Here is a 22,556-nt window from a genome sequence, read left to right as displayed (position 1 = left end):
AGCTTACGTTGGATGAACGTTGAAACCGCGCGATATTCAAAATTAAAAACAACAACACGTGAACAACGATATGACAGATTTTTATTAAATCATTTTGTTGGTTAATCAAGGAGAGCCTATCGGTTTTTGATATAAGCAAGCGTTTTCATGCCAAGGATTTGTTTTCACGCGCAGTTCCGTGATTAAGCATTGTGGGATATTGTCGTCTGCATTTCAAGAAGAAAGAGAAGACAGGTGAGACAATATTCGTCGACTCATCTCGATTGAACATTTTATGGAAATAATGCGATTGATCGATATACATCGTTGTATCGATTATATCAATGCTAATCAAAGTAATGTGAATATGACAACAATAGCTGTCTGGTCTAAGATGTATCTGAAGCATGGTGGTGATGTTGCTGTTCTTTACAAATAAGCTCAGTTTCGTGATTTCGATTAACACGACAGGATCTTTCTTGAGATGGTCCTGACCAAGTGTTTTTATTTTTCGGGTGGGTCCTTAATCCAAGACGGCCACCATCTTGTAAAACACATTTTAAACTTCTTGAGAATCACTGGTGGTATCGAGTGCTACAAAGTGGTGGTGGTGATGTTAAAGGAAATATTACAATTTACATTCTTAGACGCGTGTGAAGTCACGAGATCGTCATAATTTTATCAATTTAACAAACAAAAAACCAAAATCAAAGCATTTAAGATTCCAGAACAAGATCGATAAGATAAGATAAGTTTATTTCTGGTTCAGGACTTTTAAAGTCCTCTATACCAGACTCAAAATAATACATAATACAGATTGATTGATATAGTACTTCTGTCTGGTCTACTGTACATTGTTTTTTATGATTTAATTGATGCTTTGTAATTAAAGAAAAGTTCTTGGTTTTTCCAGTGATCGTCTAGTTTGTTTTTGAAGGAGTTTACATTTAATGCTGATATAACGTGTTCTGGCAATTCATTCCAGATTGACACTGTTCTGTTTGAAAAGTAGTTTTTTCTTAGCGTATTTGTGGATAGTCTAGGGAATATTTTTTTGGTATGTCCTCTGGTACTGTTGCGTTCAGCAGCATCCTTCCATAAAATGATACCATTAAAACATTCTTTATCATATATTTCGGTTATTATTTTGTATAGTTCTATCATAATATCTCCTCTAATTCTTCTGAATGCCAATGTTGGTAGTCTGAGTTTTTCCAGCCTCTCACTGTAGGTCAATTCCTTCATTCCCGGGAGGCACTTGGTTGCTCTTCTTTGAACTCCTATCTTGTCAATGTGCTTTTGTAAGTGAGGTGCCCACACAGGACTAGCGTAGTCAAGTTGGGATCTTACCAGACATTTATATAATGGGATAAAAGACCTGGTGTCCATAAACTGAAAAGTCCTATGCAACTCTCTCTGGTTGAAATTGGGACATCTGTTTGCGATGTTGCCGATTCTTATCCTTGGTTTGAGATTGTAGTTGATGCAACATTGGGACCATATATTATGACCTACATCAGCGTTTGGCATTTCATCTTCCACATTTGTTACAGGCATTTTGTAGAAAAAGTCTACTATCTTCTTCGTCATGGTGGTTCGAAAACAATCACATGACAAATTGGTAACTGCCACTGAAAATATATCTGATACTATAGCTATTTGGCAGAGAAGAACTGATTGTCACTATTTAACTCTTTCAGATACAAATACAGAATAAATATGTATGTAGAATAAAAAAAGCTGTTGTATTAGTCCTCAAGATTTAGTATATATATTTAAATGGTCTTGGTGAGATTAGGACCCAAAGTAATCTGTCAGTTGATTTTAATAGTAAATTTAGATTAAAAATCAGTTCTACAGTATGTGGCCTGTAATTAAAACTGTAAATATTTTATAAACTTGTGTCTGTGGTTTGAACCCTGTCACACTTACGCCTAGCTCAAAGATCTGATATGGGACCAGGCACGGATCCAGGAATTTGAAAAGGGGGGGGGGGGGGGGGGGGGGTGCCCGGTGGTCCAGTCATTTAGTGGTAATGTGAGCGCGTAGGCATAGGCGCGAGCCAATTTTTTTTTGGCGGGGGATCTGGGGGCCAAAACTTCAGAAAATGAAATGACTATAACAAATTTTGCAATCTTTCGGGGATACAATTTTTGATAAGTGGGAGTTAAATTGGCATAGGCGGGGTTTTTTTTTAGGCTGTAAAATTTTTTCTCATCCTGACCCCCAGGTTTTTAGGTCACCTGAGACGAAGTCTCAAGTGACCTATTCTAATCGCCTTTTGTCCGTCGTCGTCCGTCGTGCGTCGTACGTCCGTAAACTTTTTACATTTTCGACTTCTTCTACAAAACCACTTAACAAAATTCAATGAAATTTGGCAGAAAGTTTCTATGGCTGAAGGTCAACCAAAATTGTGAATTATATGGTCCCCACCCCCTAGGGGCCTGAGGGGTGGGGCCAAAAAGGGTCAAATTGACTAAAACTTCAAAAATCTTCTTCTCTACTCTCAGATATGGTGGAGTCAAACACTCTTTATAGATGAAAGGGTCTTGTGGTGCTTTACCAAAATTGTGAATTGTATGACCCTGGAGTCTCACGTTTGCCCCTGGGGAGGGGGTAAACTTTACTATAGTTTATATAGGGAAATCACATTTTTGACTATTATTTGTTGGATTTGTATTGGAATTCATTCTAACTTGGTTCAAATTATCAGCATGGGATGACAGTTTGATGGTATGTACATGTTGGCCCTGGTTGACCCCCAGGGGCTGGTGGGCGGGGCCAAAAAGGGTCAAATTGACTGAAATTTCAAAAATCTTCTTCTCTACTCTCAGATATGGTAGAATCAAATACTCTTCATAGATGGAAGGGTCTTAAGGTGCTTTACTAAAATTGTGAATTTCATGACCCTGGGGTCTCACGTTTGCCCCTGGGGAGGGGGTAAACTTTACTATAGTTTATATAGGGAAATCACATTTTTGACTACTATTTGTTGGATTTCTATTGGAATTCATTCTAACTTGGTTCAAATTATCAGCATGGGATGACATTTTGATGGTATGTACATGTTGGCCCTGGTTGACCCCCAGGGGCTGGTGGGCGGGGCCAAAAAGGGTCAAATTGACTAAAATTTCAAAAATCTTTCTCTATACTCTCAGATATGGTAGAATCAAATATTCTTCATAGATGGAAGGGTCTTAAGGTGCTTTACCAAAATTGTGAATTTCATGACCCTGGGGTCTCACGTTTGCCCCTGGGGAGGGGGTAAACTTTACTATAGTTTATATAGGGAAATCACATTTTTGACTATTATTTGTTGGATTTGTATTGGAATTCATTCTAACTTGGTTCAAATTATCAGCATGGGATTACAGTTTGATGTTATGTACATGTTGGCCCTGGTTGACCCCCAGGGGCTGGTGGGTGGGGCCAAAAAGGGTCAAATTGACTGAAATTTCAAAAATCTTCTTATCTACTATATGTTAGAATCAAATACTCTTCATAGACTGACCCCATTAGGACTGATGGGTGGGGCCAAAAAGGGTCAATTTAGTTGGCCGAAATATTTCAAATCTCAGGTGACCGTTAAGGCCCTTTGGGCCTCTTGTTTTTTGTTACATTCTCATGCATTGAAGCTATGCCACTGATGAGTCATCACGATGACAATCGTGGTTTTCCTGAACAACACCTATTTTAAACTTCTCAAGTTCCACCAGTGGGATTCGGCTCTAACTTCTCCACGCCGCCGGCCGGTATCATCAAGCTGGAAATTGGTGGGGATGTTGAGGGAGAGAAGCTGACAAAGTGTTGTCATTTTCAGGTTGCTTAGTAATATAAGATCAATTTAGATGATACCATGGCCAACATACACTATTTCGCAATCTCAGTTGTTTATTTGGTAGAGCATCTGACAATGCAATCTCCAGTGAAGATCCATATGTTGTGAGGTTTGAATGATTCCCAGCACCATATGGGGCATTTTGTGTTTCCCAGGAAGCTGAAATCCGATGGCTGAAATTGTCCTGAGCTATTAATCGTTGTTGTGTCCTTAAGCAGTTTGGCTTTATCCCAATTATGAATGCTGGATATCATATATATATGTGACAACCACTGCATGGAGACCCTCTCTCAAAACGACACTGGTTGTTTGCAGGGCCATAAACTCACTGAACAAATCTAAAGGAGCAAACAAACTGACTATGAAATTGTACCATAAAAAATATTTCATAGAGATTGCTATAAATATTTTTTTAATGATAATGCCATAAACGGAGCATTTTGTATAGAGATTACTACAAATGTTTATAACTATAAATCATCATTCTCCTGTGCTTTTCACTATTAATTCTAATGAGATAACTATTATGTAGCTTATCACATGTATGTATCTTGTTTACCGTAATCTTTGTTTATTATTTCTTATCAGGATAATGGCGTGCACGGCCACACTACAAAGACCCCAGGAGAAAAGTAATACGGTAGGTGAAATACTGGTGTCAACTGTAAAAATGAATCCATGTTGTCTTTTGTATCCAGGACACCTCCCATTCCATTTCACATTAATATTAACTCTTAGGAATAATCTAAATAGATACATGCAGGGTATCTCTTACAAGGAGATATTTGCAACCAATATTTTGAGCTTTAGCCTTCAAAAATAAGTACTTCCTTCTTGATCTTAGGAAGACTGATACTTATTGCCAGAAGTGTATGTTTGTAGATCTATGCATTCCATATTTTGAAAATAACCTACAGCAAAAATGGTTCGGAAAGGACATTATACAAAATGTGTATGTTTTACATGCAGACATTAATAGTTTTTGGGATTTTGTTTGCTTCCTTAAAATTTTGCTTTTGAATAAAGAAATGAGTTCTTCAAATTTAACTGAATTTATGTAATTTTTAAACAAACTTCTGGTTATCATTATAGAGAATGCATAGTAATATACCCTGGTGACAGCTTATATTTAAATCTTATGGTAGTATTCACTCTTCAATTGTCACATATTTTCAATATATTTTCAAAGTCTAGAAGATATTTATTTTGAATCAAATACGTATACCTGATTATTGTGATGATTTATCATCAATGTTTATATGTTTTATCAATTTTTCAGTGGTCTTCAATATTTCCAAATGAACAAGTTACTGAACAGCAGTCTGCACTATTTGTCAAGAAGTTGCTTGCAGTTGCAATTTCCAATATTGCATACCTCAGGGCAATTTTTCCTGAACATGCATTTGGTGACAGATGCCTTGAAGGTGAGACAAAAGTAAAGGTTTAATGTACGCTTTTTATCTCCTGCTTTCACCGAAACAGTGGATATTAATTTGGGTTTATCTGTCAGGCTGGCCATCTGAGACTGTCTGTCTGTCACGCTTCAATTCCGTACAATAACTGCAACAAATGTCTTCTTCAAACTTGGTAACAAGGTTTAAAGCCTGAAAGCTCTGCCAAGTTTGATTGCAACTTTTACCTGGCTTTATTTGATGGAGGTATGGCTCCTTGATTAACTTAAAACATTGTTTTCTGCCATTTCTGTGAAATAACTGGAACAATTGTCAACAGATTTTCTTCAAACTTTATTACCAGGTTAATGCCAAGTTCGATTGCCAGATTTGCTGGATGGTATTTGGCAGAGCTATGGCCCCATGATCAAAGAAAAAAAAATGTTTTCTACTGTTTCCATGCACATATTATCTGATTATCACCAAACTTAGTTATTGTCCCTTGATTTATGAAAAACACTATCATTTGCCATTAAATAACTCCCAAATATTTTTTGAAAGTCTTCAAACTTAAGAACAATATTCAATGTATTAAGGGCTGAGCCAAATTGGTGATAGGGTAAATGGTAATGGCAGATGAGAAAAAAAGACTTGCAATGCCAATGGTGTAATAATATGTCAGAAAAGCAGGGATGTAAATTCCAATTTGGATGTTGATCAAGCCTTAAGTTCAACTTTGATGAAAGAAATGATAAATGCATGGCCTTGTTTTTCTGTCCTTCCTTCTGTCCATCCATCCATTTTAGCTTACTTGCCCAAAGAGCATCTGACCTTATGCTGTGGCGTGGCATCCGTCGTCTGTCCTCCCGCCCAGAGACCTGATATTGGTTCTGTAGCATGCTGGGGTGAAGGCCTATCAAATTTGTTCAAATGAATGACCTTGACCTACCTTCAAGGTCAAATGGACCAAAATATTTCCATTGCTTCTTTTCAATAACCAAAAGTGACCTGTTATTTGAAATGAATGGCCTTGACCATGAGTTAAGTGAAAGAGTTAAAATGGCCTAAATATTTAAAAGATACCTTTTCAAATAACTGCAATTAAGGCCCTGAGATCTTATATCTGGTCTCTGATACACTTGTTCTAATCATGTTTATGTATAAAAAGGCCCACTGGATAGCAGCTGAGCGATTCCAGCCCATTGGACCCTTGTTCACAAATTCTAGAGCTTTTCAATTTGAAACTATATGTAGGATTTATTATAACCATGTAAATTCAATGTAACTAGCTAATCTAAGAAACTTTACAAAGAGCATTGCTTTTTGCTTTTGTTTTTTTCCTTTTTTATCTTGTCAATGATTCCATATTTTAATCCAGATATGAATTTTCTTCTTTTCTTCCAGGTTTAAATCTCAAAATTATGAGAGATGACAGTGCTTGTCCAGGTGCCTCCCAAGTCATTAAGTGGGTCAAGGGATGTTTTGATGCTGTTGACAAGAAATATGTAAGATAAATCACTGGGCTAGTTATGATTCTTTTTGACCTTTTAGCTTGCATGGCACAATTTGCCCGAGCATACTAACTTTTGTTCATTGTCAATCAATATTCATAAACAACTTTTTCCAGAAAATTTGTTTAGTAGGTATCCAGGATTTACAGTTATTTATTGATGTTTCTCTGTATAAGGACAATTGTATTTGGACATTGATCATTTGGAATGGGATGCTAATTTTGTATACACAATATGTATAAAAGTTTCCTTGTGTCAATGATATTTACCTGATTCTAGTCAAAAGGGTGATTTTATATTAAAAAAATCTCTGTAGAGTTTCTATATAATCAATGATATGCATTCTAGCCAGCTGGAACAGATGTGTATTCTCACTCATAAGGTTTTCAATTTAGAAAAAAATGCTTTATCATGGTGGATTTTTGTTTTCCTTTTCAGCTGAGAATGCTTATCATGGGAGTAAGTATAGATTACAAAATGTTACCTTCAGGTGTAAAGTTTAATCTAATAATACACAACCCTGATCACATGGATGTCATAAAACAGTGATTAAGTTATGATAATTCAATATGGATTGATCTTTTTCAGATGAACTTTGAATATTTGTTGTATTGTATATACGTACATTGTAGTTTTAATGGGAGCCTATATTTCTCTCCTTGTACATTGATTCTTGCAATAACTACTTTACACACTATTATGCAAGTCTATAATCAGAAATTTGTGAGGACTAAATGATAGTTTTCTGATACTCAATTTTAAGTCTGATGATTTTGTGTACTGTTACATGCAGTTAGTAAAAAATTTAAATCTGTATCATAATTTATAATTTCATCTTATTTCAGATATACATAGATGCAGAAGACCCTGATGTAAGTTAATGAAAGAACAACAAGTTGAATTAGATTTCATATTTTAAGTTTGAAATTTTCATAATAAGTAATATAGAGTTGATCAACTCATGTCCATCCCATTCCATCTAGTACTCAATGAAACTGATCATGCATACCTATACAATATGGTACGGACCATCCCAAGACTTTGTTTTGACATGTGCTGCTTCACATCACTTGGGTCAAGGTAAAGGTCACTGTTCAAGGTCAAATGACAAAATCTGGCAAGGAACTGGGACACACCTTTTCCAGGGCTTATAAATGTTCATGATTGTAGAAACTTGAATGAAACTTTAAGCAACAGTAAGTTGCAATATCTGCCAACAGTGAAATGTAGCTTTCACATACCTGTACTACGGGTCAAAGTCGCTGAGGTTAGAATTGAAATGTATCACAACTTGTCAATATACAATGTCACTGTACATAACACCTGAATGAAACTACAATCACATTGTTTCAAAACATTTTTTTGCAGTCATTAGAATAGCTCTTTGCCTATGATAAATGTCAAATTTGACTACATAAAGCTACAGAGTTAATTATTCAGTTTCCAACCTTAATAGCACGCTCACTGCAGTGCACTTAAAAACACAAATTTTGTGCATTTATTTAAAATAACCATGCTTATATCGTAAGTTTAAACCTTTTTCATGTAAATTCTGTTTGATTCGATTAAATGTTATTTATATTTACAAATTAAATGAAAAAAAGCTACATAACATTACACTGTATAAATTTAAAGATGTCATTTACATGTATTATGGTATTTTTATGTTTCATTTATAAATGTTTTTTTGTAAATGTCTCGTTTAATTCTATTTGCAGACAGTCATTGAATCTTACACCTTCAAATTCTCATATAAAAACACTGCAGAAATGGATGTTTATAGGTAAGACTATAACAGATTAATTGGTGATATAAATGCTAATTGTAAGATAAGGTGAGTGTGGAGTGACCTCAATTTCTTCATATTGATTTTAACTATAACTTTTTATTCAGTAACTTAACAAATTTCCGAAATTCATCTTCAAAGTTTTTTATACAATATATGTAATTTTCAGAAATGAAAAGAAGATTGCTAGTGCTGACTCGGTTTTGGAGACTAAGAAAGCTACCATCAGGCTGTTGAGAACAATGGTTGTATTGACCCAGACCTTGAAGTCTTTACCAGATGATGTGATGCTGACCATGAAACTACTTTACTATGATGACTGTGTGTATTTTTGTCGATACAAACATAAATATCATGAAACAAGCTTGATTTAACTTGTCAGAATTTACACTTGTAAAAAAAATTGTGTAAAAAAAATTATATACCAAGAATAATACAATTAAAACTAGACTGCAATTTGAAAATTAATTGCCTCCAGGAATTCAGACATTTTTTTGTTTTCATATTGAACATAAGTAAATAAATATAAAATATTAAAGAATTTACATGCAAGAGAGCTATTGGAAATGCCAAGTCAGTGTGCATATTGGCATTAAATTTTTTTCGAAACCCCCAACCGTGATCAACTCTATAATAAAAGCTCAATCATTATGATGCATTCACTATGTTTTAATTAAATCTTTTTAAGGAAAGCAATCATTTAACTATGTGGCATTTAACATACCTGTTTATATTTTTTTATATATGAGAAGTCAACCAAAAAATTTGCTTTTTAAAAAAGGCATGATTAATTAAGTATGGTATGTTTATAACAAAGTTGGAAATAAATAACTACAAAGTTTTGTGAAATTGCAATGAGCCCAAGGTTTCATGTTTTGTATTGACAATTGCTGGGTATATACATGTAGGGTTAAACGGAGCCTTTTTCTCCAACAGGTACACCAGCAGATTATGAACCTCCAGGTTTCAAACCAGCACAGAGTGATACATTTGTGTTTGATGAAGAACCAATGAACATCAAAGTTGGAGATGTATCTACTGTAAGTGATGTTGTGAACATGTAGCATATCTTCTGTACTTCTAGATGTGTATAACTGCTGTCTACTGATATTTACTATTTTATTGTATTTTTTTAACATCAAGAAAATTATGTTTGTTTGCAAACTTTCGGATGAAAAATTAAATACAGATAAATAAGTTTAACAGGGAACAAATTCGATTCTGACAATTACTCGAATACAATTAATAATGTGTACCATTTTTATCCGTCAACAAATAATTTTGCCTCAACCCCATTTAGCAATTCCATACGTAAGTATTGTCTCTCTTATTTTTAGCCCACCATCATCAGATGGTGGGCTATTCAAATCGCCCTGCGTCCGTGGTCCGTGGTCCGTGGTCCGTCCGTCCGTCCCTCCGTCCGTAAACAATTCTTGTTATCGCTATTTCTCAGAAAGTACTGAAGGGATCTTTCTCAAATTTCATATTTAGGTTCCCCTTGGTGCTTAGTTATGCATATTGCATTTTGAGACCAATCTGAAAACAACATGGCCGACAGGCAGCCATCTTGGATTTTGACAATTGAAGTTTGTTTTCGCTATTTCTCAGAAACTAATGAAGGGATCTTTCTGAAATTTCATATGTAGGTTCCCCTTGGTGCCTAGTTATGCATATTGCATTTTGAGACCAATCTGAAAACAACATGGCCGACAGGCAGCCATCTTGGATTTTGACAATTGAAGTTTGTTATCGCTATTTCTCAGAAACTAATAAGGGGATCTTTCTGAAATTTCATATGTAGGTCCCCCTCAGTGCCTAGTTATGCATATTGTATTTTGAGACTAATCGGAAAACAACATGGCCGACAGGCAGCCATCTTGGATTTTGACAATTGAAGTTTGTTATCGCTATTTCTGAGAAAGCACTGAAGGGATCTTTCTCAAATTTCATATAAAGGTTTCCCTTGGTGCCTAGTTATGCATATTGCATTTTGAGACCAATCTGAAAACAACATGGCCGACAGGCAGCCATCTTGGATTTTGACAATTGAAGTTTGTTATCGCTATTTCTCAGAAACTAATGAAGGGATCTTTCTGAAATTTCATATGTAGGTTCCTCTCAGTGACTAGTTATGCACATTGAATTTTGAGACTAATCGGAAAACAACATGGCCGACAGGCAGCCATCTTGGATTTTGACAATTGAAGTTTGTTATCGCTATTTCTCAGAAACTTATGAAGGGATCTTTCTGAAATTTCATATAAAGGCTCCTCTTGGTGCCTAGTTATGCATATTGCATTTTGAGACCAATTGGAAAACAACATGGCCGACAGGCAGCCATCTTGGATTTTGACAATTGAAGTTTGTTATAGCTATTCCTCAGAAACTTATGAAGGGATCTTTCTGAAATTTCAATTGTAGCTTTGCCTCGGCGCATAGTTATGCATATTGCATTTTGAGACTATTCGGAAAACAACATGGCCGACAGGCAGTCATCTTGGATTTTGACAATTGAAGTTTGTTATCGCTATTTCTCAGAAAGTACTGAAGGGATCTTTCTCAAATTTCATATGTAGGTTTCCCTCAGTGCGTAGTTATGCATATTGCATTTTGAGACCAATCGAAAAACAATATGGCCGACAGGCAGCCATCTTGGATTTTGACAATTGAAGATTGTTATCGCTATTAATCAGAAATTGCTGAAAGGATCTTTCTGAATTTCATTTGTAGGTTGCCCTCTGTGTCTAGTTATGCATATTGGATTTTGAGACCAGTCAGAAAACAACCTGGCTGACAGGCAGCCATCTTGTATTTTGAAAATTGAAGTTTGTTATCGCTATTGTACAGAAGGTACTGAAGGGATTTTTCTGAAATTTCATATGTAGGTTCCCCTTGGTCCCTGGTATTGCATTTTGGGACCAATCGGAAAACAACATGGCCAACAGACAGCCATTATTGCTAAATCTTAAATTTTATATATAGGTTGCCCTTGTTTGAAAAGTACTAGAGGGCTGTTTCTGAATTTACACAGATTAGTAAGACTTAGAGGAAGGGAAAAGTAGAGAAAAGATCAATCTGACATGGAACCTATAAAGATCATTCAATGGTGGGCGCCAAGATCCCTCTGGGATCTCTTGTTCTGTTACAAGTTTATTTTGCTATTATTTGTAATTAATAATTACCGACTCCCCCAAAAAAACTTTTTCAACATTTGAATAATAATTCCATTTCACTCAGTTTTAAGTCTATGTTCACAATGCATGTTTTTATGTTGCTTTTGATATAAACCAATAATCAAAACTATTACCAGTACAAATTTGATCATTTGAATACACATGCAGTAGCACCTAAAATGTCACATCTGATAAGCTAACTTTCTCAGTTGAGCTAAGTTATTCAGATATATATTATAACACTTCATTCTCAAAGTAAACAATAACATTTTGGTATTTCTTTTTCTGAAATTAGTATAAAAAATTATGATTTTTAGATCCAAGTTATTCAGATGAATAACACTTTAATCTCAAAGTAAACAATAACATTTTGGTATTTCTTTTCCCTAAATTAGTAAAGAAATTTATGATTTTTAGATGCAAGATATACACTTGCAAACAAATATAGACTAGCTTGATTTAATAACAATACAAAAACAAACTGTCTCCAGCACATTTTAATATGCAGTTTTTGATTACTTGTTTGTGGTTAACACATTTTTGTATATTCAATGTGTATGTGTAGTGTCAGAATATTGTGGAAATGGTTATGAATCTAACAATTGATTCAAACTAACATGCAGAGAAGTAAAAACATTCATGCAAATGCTGCATACAAGATCAATTCATATGCAAGTCCAATAATATATTCATTTGAACTGATAGAACATTCATTCATCAAAAAGTGGTGGGGACATTACATCTTTTACTGTAGGAATGTACAAGTTAAATCATATGAACTCCATTAACATTAACTACTACCATTGTACTTCATGAAAATTATATTGTAGTATGACGATTGATGTCAAATACAAAGATGAGTATAAGGTGCAAGGTAAAATTCTTCTTTCAGATTTACATATTGATCATCAAATCAATACAATTCATACATAACCGCATCATAAAGATGAATATTATACGTTGTAGATGTTTGTATATACATTTTGTATTTTAAACTTTCAGAATAAAAATGAGAATAAAAACTGACAGTAAGCAGTTTGAACTGAAAGATGACGCAGTTGAAGAAGAGGATAAAGAAAAGGTTGAGAGTCCTGTGCAGGAAGAAATGTGTGTGGAAGTTCCAGATAGAGAATTAATGGAGCAAGAGGTTTGTACTTTTTTCTATACATTAGATTCTTATCAGTAAAACTGTTCTAGAAAATGGAACAATGGGTACAATGTGTTCGTTTCATAATTTTGGGGCAAAATATTTTCTAGATGCTACATAATTTTGGGGCAAAATATTTTTGCCACAACCTAGAGTTATTGAACTTTGCACACTGATGTATTTCCAAAAAAAAACCCACAAAATTGGACCCATAATTTACTCAGTTGTTGCTTTTGGTTATGTTTGTTTTTAGGATCAAGAAATCATTGAAGGGGATGTTTATTCCTTTAATGAAGATAGCTCAACAGAAAAGATATCTCTTCTTGGAAAGCAATCAAAGAAATGCCGTACACCAGATGCGGTAGTACCAACAGAAATGCCTGCTATGCCTGGTCAGTCACTATTTATAAAATGATCAAATATACTTTGTATATACTTGTTACTTTAAAAACATAAGTTCAAATGTTAAACATTTAATCAAAGAACATATGATATATCTCTAAAATTGCAAGAGATGTCTAACCAAGACACAAGGAATTGGATAATTAATGTATGTACCAGGTAAGTTGTCATCCTCAAAATCAATGGAAATTAAAGGTGAAGGGCTCAAGATAAACTGGATTTCAATTTTTAAACATCTAGAAAAAGGCAAGCAGTGTTGGAAAAATTTCAAAGCAAGACTAGAAAATGTTAACTAGTTCTATTTATAATCACAAAAGGTTCAACAGACCGTGCTATTGATACAACTGGATCACAGAAGAGTCAAATGTCAGCACAGGATGAGGAGATGGGAGTTCGTTGCCCTTGTGGATGTAATGAGGTATTTTTTCTTATTTATTTGTCACCCTTCGGATTGAGGTAGAAGTAATTTAATTTCATGCACTGCTTTAAAGGTGCATGCAAGGCTGATGATACCTGGTATAAATTAAAGAAAATTTATCCCACAATCCACAACTTTTGTTCCTATTGATCTGTTAAAAGGCAAAACATTCACATTTGTAATATTTGTTTTTTGTAGGATGATGGATTAATGATTTTGTGTGCAGTTTGCAATACGTGGCAACATGGAGTATGCTTCCTTGTACAGTGTGAGACTGATGCTCCTGCACGGCACATTTGTGAAGTCTGTGGAGAGGTGGAGTAATTTCATTTGCAATATTATTGTGTTAACTAAAGTAAAACTATATAACAGTAATCAGTAATTCTCCTGTCTTTGACAGCTATTTTGCTACCTTGATACATCATTTGTTAAATTTAATGTAAGACCATGACTTTTATTCAAAAACTATAGTTATCAGTACTGGTATGTGTGTTTTTTTACATCCCATAATTTTGGACAAACTTCCTGATCTTTCTAAATTGAAGAAGTTTGAGCATTTTTGTTTGTTAAATTTGCTTTTTTTATATTTAATTAACGTTGTAGCCAGGAAATCAAGATAAAGAACCAACAGATCCCTATCTGAATACACTATCAGCAATTGGAATACAGGTATTTAAATAAAGGTTACACAACGAGTGGTTGTTGGATATGGAATTTATTTCACACTTGTAAGTTATTTTTTAAAAGTTACAAAAGACACGAGCTTAGCGAGTGTTTTTTGCAACTTTTGAAAAATAACTTACGAGTGTGAAATAAATTCCATATCCAACAATTTCGAGTCGTGTGACCTGTTTCTACCACAAGAATATCGGCTTGAATCAAAGGGAAAGGTGGCCAAGTATAATTTCGCGTATGCAAATAAAGTGTACCGGTGATGTCCAGGACCCGGTGATGTGACGTCATTAGATTATTGATGACGTCAATAACAATTGCAGCTTGGGTCAAAGTTCACCATGTTAGCCAATCAAAATGCGTACAGAGTTTATACCACGTGTGGTATAAACAGATTGTTAATCAACAGCTGTAATGATTAACTGATGGTCTGAGAGTTGAATAACACAGGGTATTGTGGTAGAAATGTTAATTAATCATAGTCAATTTATCAATACTTGGAGCTGTATATCACTGAGGTACTAACAATACAATACACATCAGGGTACAAGGGTCACAACATAATACATATTGTGATATATCTTTTGTAACCTTTCAGAATTTCAGGAAATCACTGTGCATGATTTGATAGATCAAATTTCATACTGAATCCATCGTTTTCTCTTTTAATATTCTTGCAATCACAAAAGCACGTCTTGTTAGATATCTTAACAAAAGTTAAATCTTTTTTTTTTTTTTTTTACTTAGAATATTCATCTGTGTCCATATGCCTAAAATTCCCTACCAAATCTTCAGAGATTTTACACTATAGTCATTAGTGTTAAAAGGAATGAACTTTCACATTTTTTCACATTAGTTTTACAAGATTTATGGAAATCTAGGACTTTCTATATTTGCACATCTGTTCATGTTCAGGGATTAGAATTTGTTTCCATGATTTAAAAGTTTTGTCAATTACATGTCGAGGGTTAGTGTTTCCCCTGGAACTCTGATTTCCCAGTGAGACTGACAGTCTTGATAAAGCAGATTGTAGCTTAAAAACCAAAGAAATATTAATCATCATGCCTATCACTCTCCACACCACATTTAAGTACCCAACTATGTGTACTTTATGTAATATGGAAAGGGAGACAATTATACATTGCTTATGGGAATGCAAGGAGGTGCAAACTCTTCTTCATAAATTTGAAACTTTGTTAGATTTGTTGTTTATACCTTTTGCATATAATAAAGACTCATTTCTTTTTGGAATAGTTTTACAAAATTGTAGTTCTGTTGACAATGAAATTTTAATCATTATGAAACATTACATATATAAAACCAGATGTCTTAGCAATTCTTTGAATATCAATGCTCTCATTAATGTAATTAAAGATAATTTTGTAGTCCAAAAATATATGTATAACAGTCTTAGTGACCATGGTAAAAGACAATTTGATTTAGGCTGGAGGAAGTGGAAGCCTTTATTGGATCTATGAGTTGTATTAGTCTTTTACACATCCTACCCTGGTCTTAAACTTATTTTTATATACACTGTATTATTATATAAATACAGGTAACTTACTTTTCTTTTACTTATCTTCTATTATTGTATATCATAACACTGACTGTTGTGGTCTGTATCGCTGACTAGCCCAGTGATTTATCAGTATTTTATCTCTTAATACATATTGTATTACAATATTCTTGTACATGCATGTATGCAATAATTACATGTATGTAATTAAGAAATGGTACCTCCTCCTCTCTCTTCCTTTCTCTCCCTTCCTATCTGTCTTCCTTAGTGTGTCTTCTGCCTTTCTGTCTGTGAGGGTGTGTGTGAGGATGGGTGTGTGTGTATAGGTGTGTGTGTGTATATATATGTGTATGTATGTACATGTATGTTATGTATGCAGGATCTTCCCTGACACTGGATTCATGCGTGCTATACGCAGAAAATCCATCAAGGCCTCCCAAACTAAACGTCTCTGCACTCTGCATCCTTAGGATGTACTGTTAATTCTAAAATCTGTCATTTGAATGCAGAAAACTTTTTTGATTTTTTTGATTTATTTATAAAGGACCTTTTATAACAAAATATGAGGGAAAATCCTGTTTATGTTATGTTTATTTACGCTATGTTGTACTATGTTATGTCATGATGCTACATATGCAAGTATATCTGTTATGCCTCGCTATGTATGTATATATGTGTGTATGTATGTAGGTGTGTGTGTGTGTGTATGTAGGTATGTAGGTATCTATGTATGCTTGTATGTATGTATGTATGTATGTATGTATGTATGTATGACCTATCATAGCATACACAATGATCTTTTGAAGGCTGTGGGTGCGAGTGTGCAAGTGATTGTTTGTTGATGTCTATTTATGTATACCATGTAAAATGTTTGAAAATAAAAGAAATATAAAAAAAAAAAAAAAAAAAACATTTAAGTACCCAAGATACAAGAACTATATGCATATATTCTAGTCACAACAGCCGTGTTGGTATTTTTGCTACTCTTAATAATTGACCTACATGTATCTCAATTGAAATTCTGTCTTTTCACTAGATTAGAATAAAATACAGTAATGGTGTACTTCCAATGGTGATTTTAAACATGTTCATTAAAACCTTTAAAAAAAATTAACAGTTTTACTGCAATATTTTGTTTATGAATGTAGGCTACTTGTCTGTGGAGAAGGGCCTTGATGGCTACCTCTGAGATGAACAGGGTGATTGGACCTAATCTTGCCAGAAGGCTTGGTGTGGAGATGACTGTGGCTCAAGGTCTCATGAACAGGTTGGAAAAAGAAGGCTTCATTCGTAATGCAGGGAAAGGAAAAAGGTATGGTTTAAGGTTTTGGGATGAAGTTTTAAATTGATACTTGCCATTTTTTTCAAAATATACATGATAAAACCACATGACAAAATCTAAATATGTCTACAACATAATTCCAATCACCCATTAAAAAAAATCACAGCATAAAATGTTCTATTTCAGCTTCTATATGCAATGAATTTAATTGAATTTGGCTTGATAGTCTCTTCTTTTGTAGAAGTATTTGTTTAATTAATACATAATGTTGATATAAAACACAGAGACATACAAAATGTACTTCAATAACTTGTGTTAGTTAAACTGAGAAAATATTTTTAATTAAAGACTAGGAAAAATGGTGGAAAAGAGTAAGATTTTGAATGAAGGTATACCAAGGTACTTCAAGAAGAAAAATTGTCAGCCACAACAACAAAGTGAGACACAGCCAACATCTAAGGAAGATGTACCGGTATGTTATAAGTGCCCTACATGTAAAACCGGGAGTACTGTAGGTTTCCCCTCTGTCTGTTTTTACGTACGATGTACAGATGTACATAACGCCAACGATTGTCAGCACTCTAGTAACTTCATTTCTTGAAGGATTTTGATCAAACTTCACATGATAAATTAAGAACCGGAATATCTCAGACAATTTCGAGTTCCAGAGTTTTGGGTCAAGGTCACTGTTTCCTTTATTTTATCAGGGGCCGGAAGGGTATCTACATCTATTGTTCTTTCGTTCTTGGAAATATAAATCAGATTTAGTTCTTCGGGCAACTGAACATTCAGTAAATGCTTATATTGTTTTATATGTATGGTTGTTATGCATATAACGTTAAATCTTGCATGATTAACATAATAACACAAATGACAAAGGAAGTCAGTTTTATGACTCATGTCCTGACCTGATCGAGGTATCAAAATCATGATATAACCTGATCACCAAGACAGAATACTTCAGTTTACACCACTACACCAAGTCCATGTCCCTCAATATCATTAAGATAGTTACTTGCAATATCTAAATAATGTGCAAACATATCATTTACTTGAATAGATTTCTCAGCTGACTGAGATGGCAGAAGGTATCAGTCTTTCAAGAAAGAAGAAAGGGAAAAAGAACAAGAAGAAACCAGCAGCGCCTGTTGAAAAGGTACAGTTTGAGTTAAACACAGGACTGCAGATAGGTTTGATGTAGATATCAAAATCTTTGTTATCCTATCTGTTGGATATCAAGATTTTTAGTAATGTAATTTATATTCACAATACATGTATAATTTACCAGCAAAAGACAGATATTTCTAGATGCAAGATTCCCAATTTTGCAAATAAAAGCTAATTGCACTTTAAGAAAAATGAAGGGAAAATTTTGCTGATGAAGCAATGACATTTTACTGTTCAGTGTTCATATATTTTCCTAAATTGCATCACATCTTTTGCTGAATATTTTTAACCAAGGTGAGACACAGTCCTAGACTATCCCCTAAAATGAATGAAGAGGAAGAGGAATTTAAACCACCATCAGCCAAAAAGAGAGGAAGGAAAAGGGCAATCTCAAAGGTCGATGGAGTGAGTTTTCATATTTGAAATATCCATATTTTTAGAAGAATACATATGTCTAGTTACCTGGAGGTACCAGAGTAGATGTAGGTCACTGTGGCATATAGTTTGATCTTTGACCTAGATTTGACAAAAACTTATTCTGGAGCATTTACTCTACTACATTAGTATTTCATATATGGTCTTCATGATTTGTGTAATGGTAAACCCTAATGGTATACAAAATATAGGTCACTGCAACCATTATTTGGTGTTAAATATTGCTGAAATGGGGTGCTGATATTTAGGTGACTAACATGTCGTGACAAAATTAGAATATTGATAGGTATCTTTTGTGATTGCTTTTCAACATCTACATAATCCACTGTTTTCTCAGTTGGTTGACCATTAATGTTTTCAATCGCTTAATCTAACAAGAGATGTCATGTTATTTAATGTAAAATGTTTAAAAAATGAGATTTAAATAATCTTAGATGACCTGTCCTGTGGACTGATATATCTCAACCTGAGTGCAAGAGTGAGGCTATACTCAGCACGAGGCTGGAGTGCTGACTAGCCAAACTCTTAAGATATCCCCGGGTTAAGATTAATAGAATCTTTCACCCCTTTTGGGGTGAGATAGGGGGATCTCAACCCGAGAGGGGAGATTGTTAAATTCCCAAACACGAGGCTTGTCGAGTGTTCGGGAACTTAACAATCTGTCCCCGAGGTTTGAGACCCCCCTATCTCATCCTAAAAATGGGTGAATGATTATTTTTCTCTTATCCTGTTTTCCAAGTGTGAACCAAATCCAAACGTATGTAACAACAACACGTGGACGGCAGATGACAGTTGTGATAAGACTGCAGCAGACGCTTTACACCTTACAATGTTAATTTCATACAAAATACAATTCCAATAAGCTTGTCAAAAAGGACACCAAACACTCAGTTAACTCTGATAATTAATACTTATTTTAATTTCTGAATAATACTGATATTAACACTCAAACGTTCCGGGTCAGGTCATAGTGATGTCTGTGATAAGAAAATCTCACCCCAGTAAAACTGCGGATATCCCTGTCCAGGGTAAGAGAAATCCCTGTCCATGGTACAGGCCCATATTTGATTATTTTTACTCAAACTCTTTCAAAAAAAAAAAAAAAATTGAAAAGTTTTGTGAAACCTTTTCTTCACACTTATCATCATTTTCTTTGAAAAAGTGCATCAAAATTGATGTTATCAATTTGTGAAGTGGTTACTCTACATACTACAATTATGACGTAACATTATTGTGAGTGGTGTCATAGTGCATATGAGCTGTCTCTTCCCTATCCTGGTAAAAGACAGGTGTTATCTTTTCCCTACCAAAAACGGAAAAATTGACCTGTGAAGTATGAGAGAAATATATAATTATGTGTGTCTGGGATTTTTAATTAGAAACACATGTAAATTTCTTTAGCAATACTTTTTGCAGGAGGCACAACCAATCTATATGAAAATGAGGGAAATTTTCAACCTTGCAATATATTGCCAACTATAATAACATGTAGTACCTCCATTCTCTCAGAAAAACAGCACCAGTTCGATAGTGCTAAGGCCAACAAATTGAGTCCAATGAATCTTAGATCTGATTGCTGTCCAATTGTTTATCTGTTTTTGGCCAAATGTTAATATCAAAGACAGTAAGAGTGATAACATTAATATATTATATTCTTTTGATGACAGAATCACGAATTTGATGTTTGCGACAGTCAAGATGTGTGTGATGGCCCAAGAACAACGAAGAGGAAAGCGAGCATTGTCGCAAGAGAAATTATGGTGTGATGGCAAAGAATACAAGAAGTAGACATGTATGCAAAGCACTCTTGATTTAAATGCTATTATCTGTAATTTTAATGACAAGATTTTATTGAAAGTTCTTTTTTTTCTTTCTTTTTTTTTTCATTTAATTTCAGCAATGCCAATTGATGTTGAATGGGAAATGATGCCATTGATATATTTCATTAAGTTAGGATATGTTAGCTTATCCGAGTTAAATTCTGTACGAGTAGAATGTACAGATTTTTGTTACAAGGTTTGTTGATATTTGCCATATTTATTTGAATATTGTTTTTTCTGTGACTATCATGTGCCAAAACTGTTGACCGTTTTTATTGTGAAAAAGCATTTTTTCAAATGATTATTGTTGAAACATACTGTGATATTACGTGTTCAAAAATTGTTGAATTTGCTTTGTTAATAAATTTGTTCATGTTTATTGAATGGTATTGTTTTTAGCTCACCTGCCCAAAGGGCAAGTGAGCTTATGCCGTGGTGCGGCGTCCGTCGTCCGGCCGTCCGTCCGGCCGTCCGGCGTCAACTTTTTCATTCAAACAACTTCTTCTCAATAACCAAGAGGCCCAGGGACTTGATATTGGGCCTGTAGCATGCTGGGGTGAAGGGCTACCAAGTTTGTTCAAATAAATGACCTTGACCTTCATTCAAGGTCACATGGGTCAAATAGGCTATAATCTTCAAACGACTTCTTCTCACTAACCAAGAGGCCCAAGGACTTGATATTTGGCCTGTAGCATGCTGGGGTGAAGGGCTACAAAGTTTGTTAAAATAAATGACCTTGACCTTCATTCAAGGTCACATGGGTCAAATAGGCTATAATCTTCAAACGACTTCTTCTCACTAACCAAGAGGCCCAAGGACTTGATATTTGGCCTGTAGCATGCTGGGGTGAAGGGCTACAAAGTTTGTTAAAATAAATGACCTTGACCTTCATTCAAGGTCACATGGGTCAAATAGGCTATAATCTTCAAACGACTTCTTCTCAATAACCAAGAGGCCCAGGGACTTGATATTGGGCCTGTAGCATGCTGGAGTGAAGGGCTACAAAGTTTGTTCAAATAAATGACCTTGACCTTCATTCAAGGTCACATGGGTCAAATAGGCTATAATCTTCAAACGACTTCTTCTCAATAACCAAGAGGCCCAGGGACTTGATATTGGGCCTGTAGCATGCTGGGGTGAAGGGCTACAAAGTTTGTTCAAATAAATGACCTTGACCTTCATTCAAGGTCACATGGGTCAAATAGGCTATAATCTTCAAACGACTTCTTCTCAATAACCAAGAGGCCCAGGGACTTGGTATTGGGTCTGTAGCATGCTAGGGTTAAGGGCTACAAAGTTTGTTCAAATAAATGACCTTGACCTTCATTTAAGGTCACATGGGTCAAATAGGCTATAATCTTCAAACAACTTCTTCCCAATAACCAAGAGGCCCAAGGACTTGATATTGGGCCTGTAGCATGCTGGAGTGAAGGGCTACAAAGTTTGTTCAAATAAATGACTTTGACCTTCACTAAAGGTCACATGGGTCAAATAGGCTATAATCTTCAAACGACTTCTTCTCAATAACCAAGAGGCCCAGGGACTTGGTATTGGGTCTGTAGCATGCTAGGGTTAAGGGCTACAAAGTTTGTTCAAATAAATGACCTTGACCTTCATTTAAGGTCACATGGGTCAAATAGGCTATAATCTTCAAAAAACTTCTTCCCAATAACCAAGAGGCCCAAGGACTTGATATTGGGCCTGTAGCATGCTGGAGTGAAGGGCTACAAAGTTTGTTCAAATGAATGACCTTGACCTTCACTAAAAGTCACAGGGGTGAAATCCGCTTAAATCTGTAAACAATAATTTTGCGATAGCCAAGGTCGAGACCTGATATTAGGCCAATAAAATGCTGGAATGAAGGACTAGAACATTTATTAATATGAATAAACTTAGCTTACTATGATATTTGAATAAAGAAGTAATCAGCATAGTATCTGTAGAAATGACCTCAATCAACTTCAAAGTTGCTGTAGAGCCAGGTGAGCGATACAGGCCCATTGGGCCTCTTGTTCTTCA

The 22,556-nt window shown here is 34.9% G+C and overlaps 1 protein-coding gene across 1 annotated transcript; it reads left to right on the top strand.

The window, feature by feature from the left end:
* Positions 1–10: 10 nt before the first annotated feature.
* LOC117335810 (HORMA domain-containing protein 1-like) lies at positions 11–20,916 on the top strand. The gene is made up of 20 exons (XM_033896011.1): positions 11–234; positions 4,406–4,457; positions 5,097–5,241; positions 6,613–6,713; positions 7,158–7,178; positions 7,565–7,591; positions 8,438–8,502; positions 8,675–8,826; positions 9,442–9,545; positions 9,806–9,816; positions 12,681–12,825; positions 13,079–13,217; positions 13,545–13,645; positions 13,844–13,960; positions 14,249–14,314; positions 16,982–17,145; positions 17,464–17,587; positions 18,176–18,271; positions 18,577–18,687; positions 20,385–20,916. The coding sequence occupies exons 2-20, from the start codon at positions 4,410–4,412 to the stop codon at positions 20,481–20,483; spliced, it is 1,836 nt and encodes a 611-aa protein (XP_033751902.1). The 5' UTR covers positions 11–234; positions 4,406–4,409; the 3' UTR covers positions 20,484–20,916.
* The last annotated feature ends 1,640 nt before the right edge of the window (positions 20,917–22,556 follow it).

The sequence above is a fragment of the Pecten maximus genome, chromosome 10 (genome assembly GCF_902652985.1).
Source record: "Pecten maximus chromosome 10, xPecMax1.1, whole genome shotgun sequence".
NCBI classification, from domain to species: Eukaryota; Metazoa; Mollusca; class Bivalvia; order Pectinida; family Pectinidae; genus Pecten; species Pecten maximus.
The sequence above is the reverse complement of the archived record's forward strand: the minus strand, read 5'-3'. Positions and strand labels throughout refer to the sequence as shown.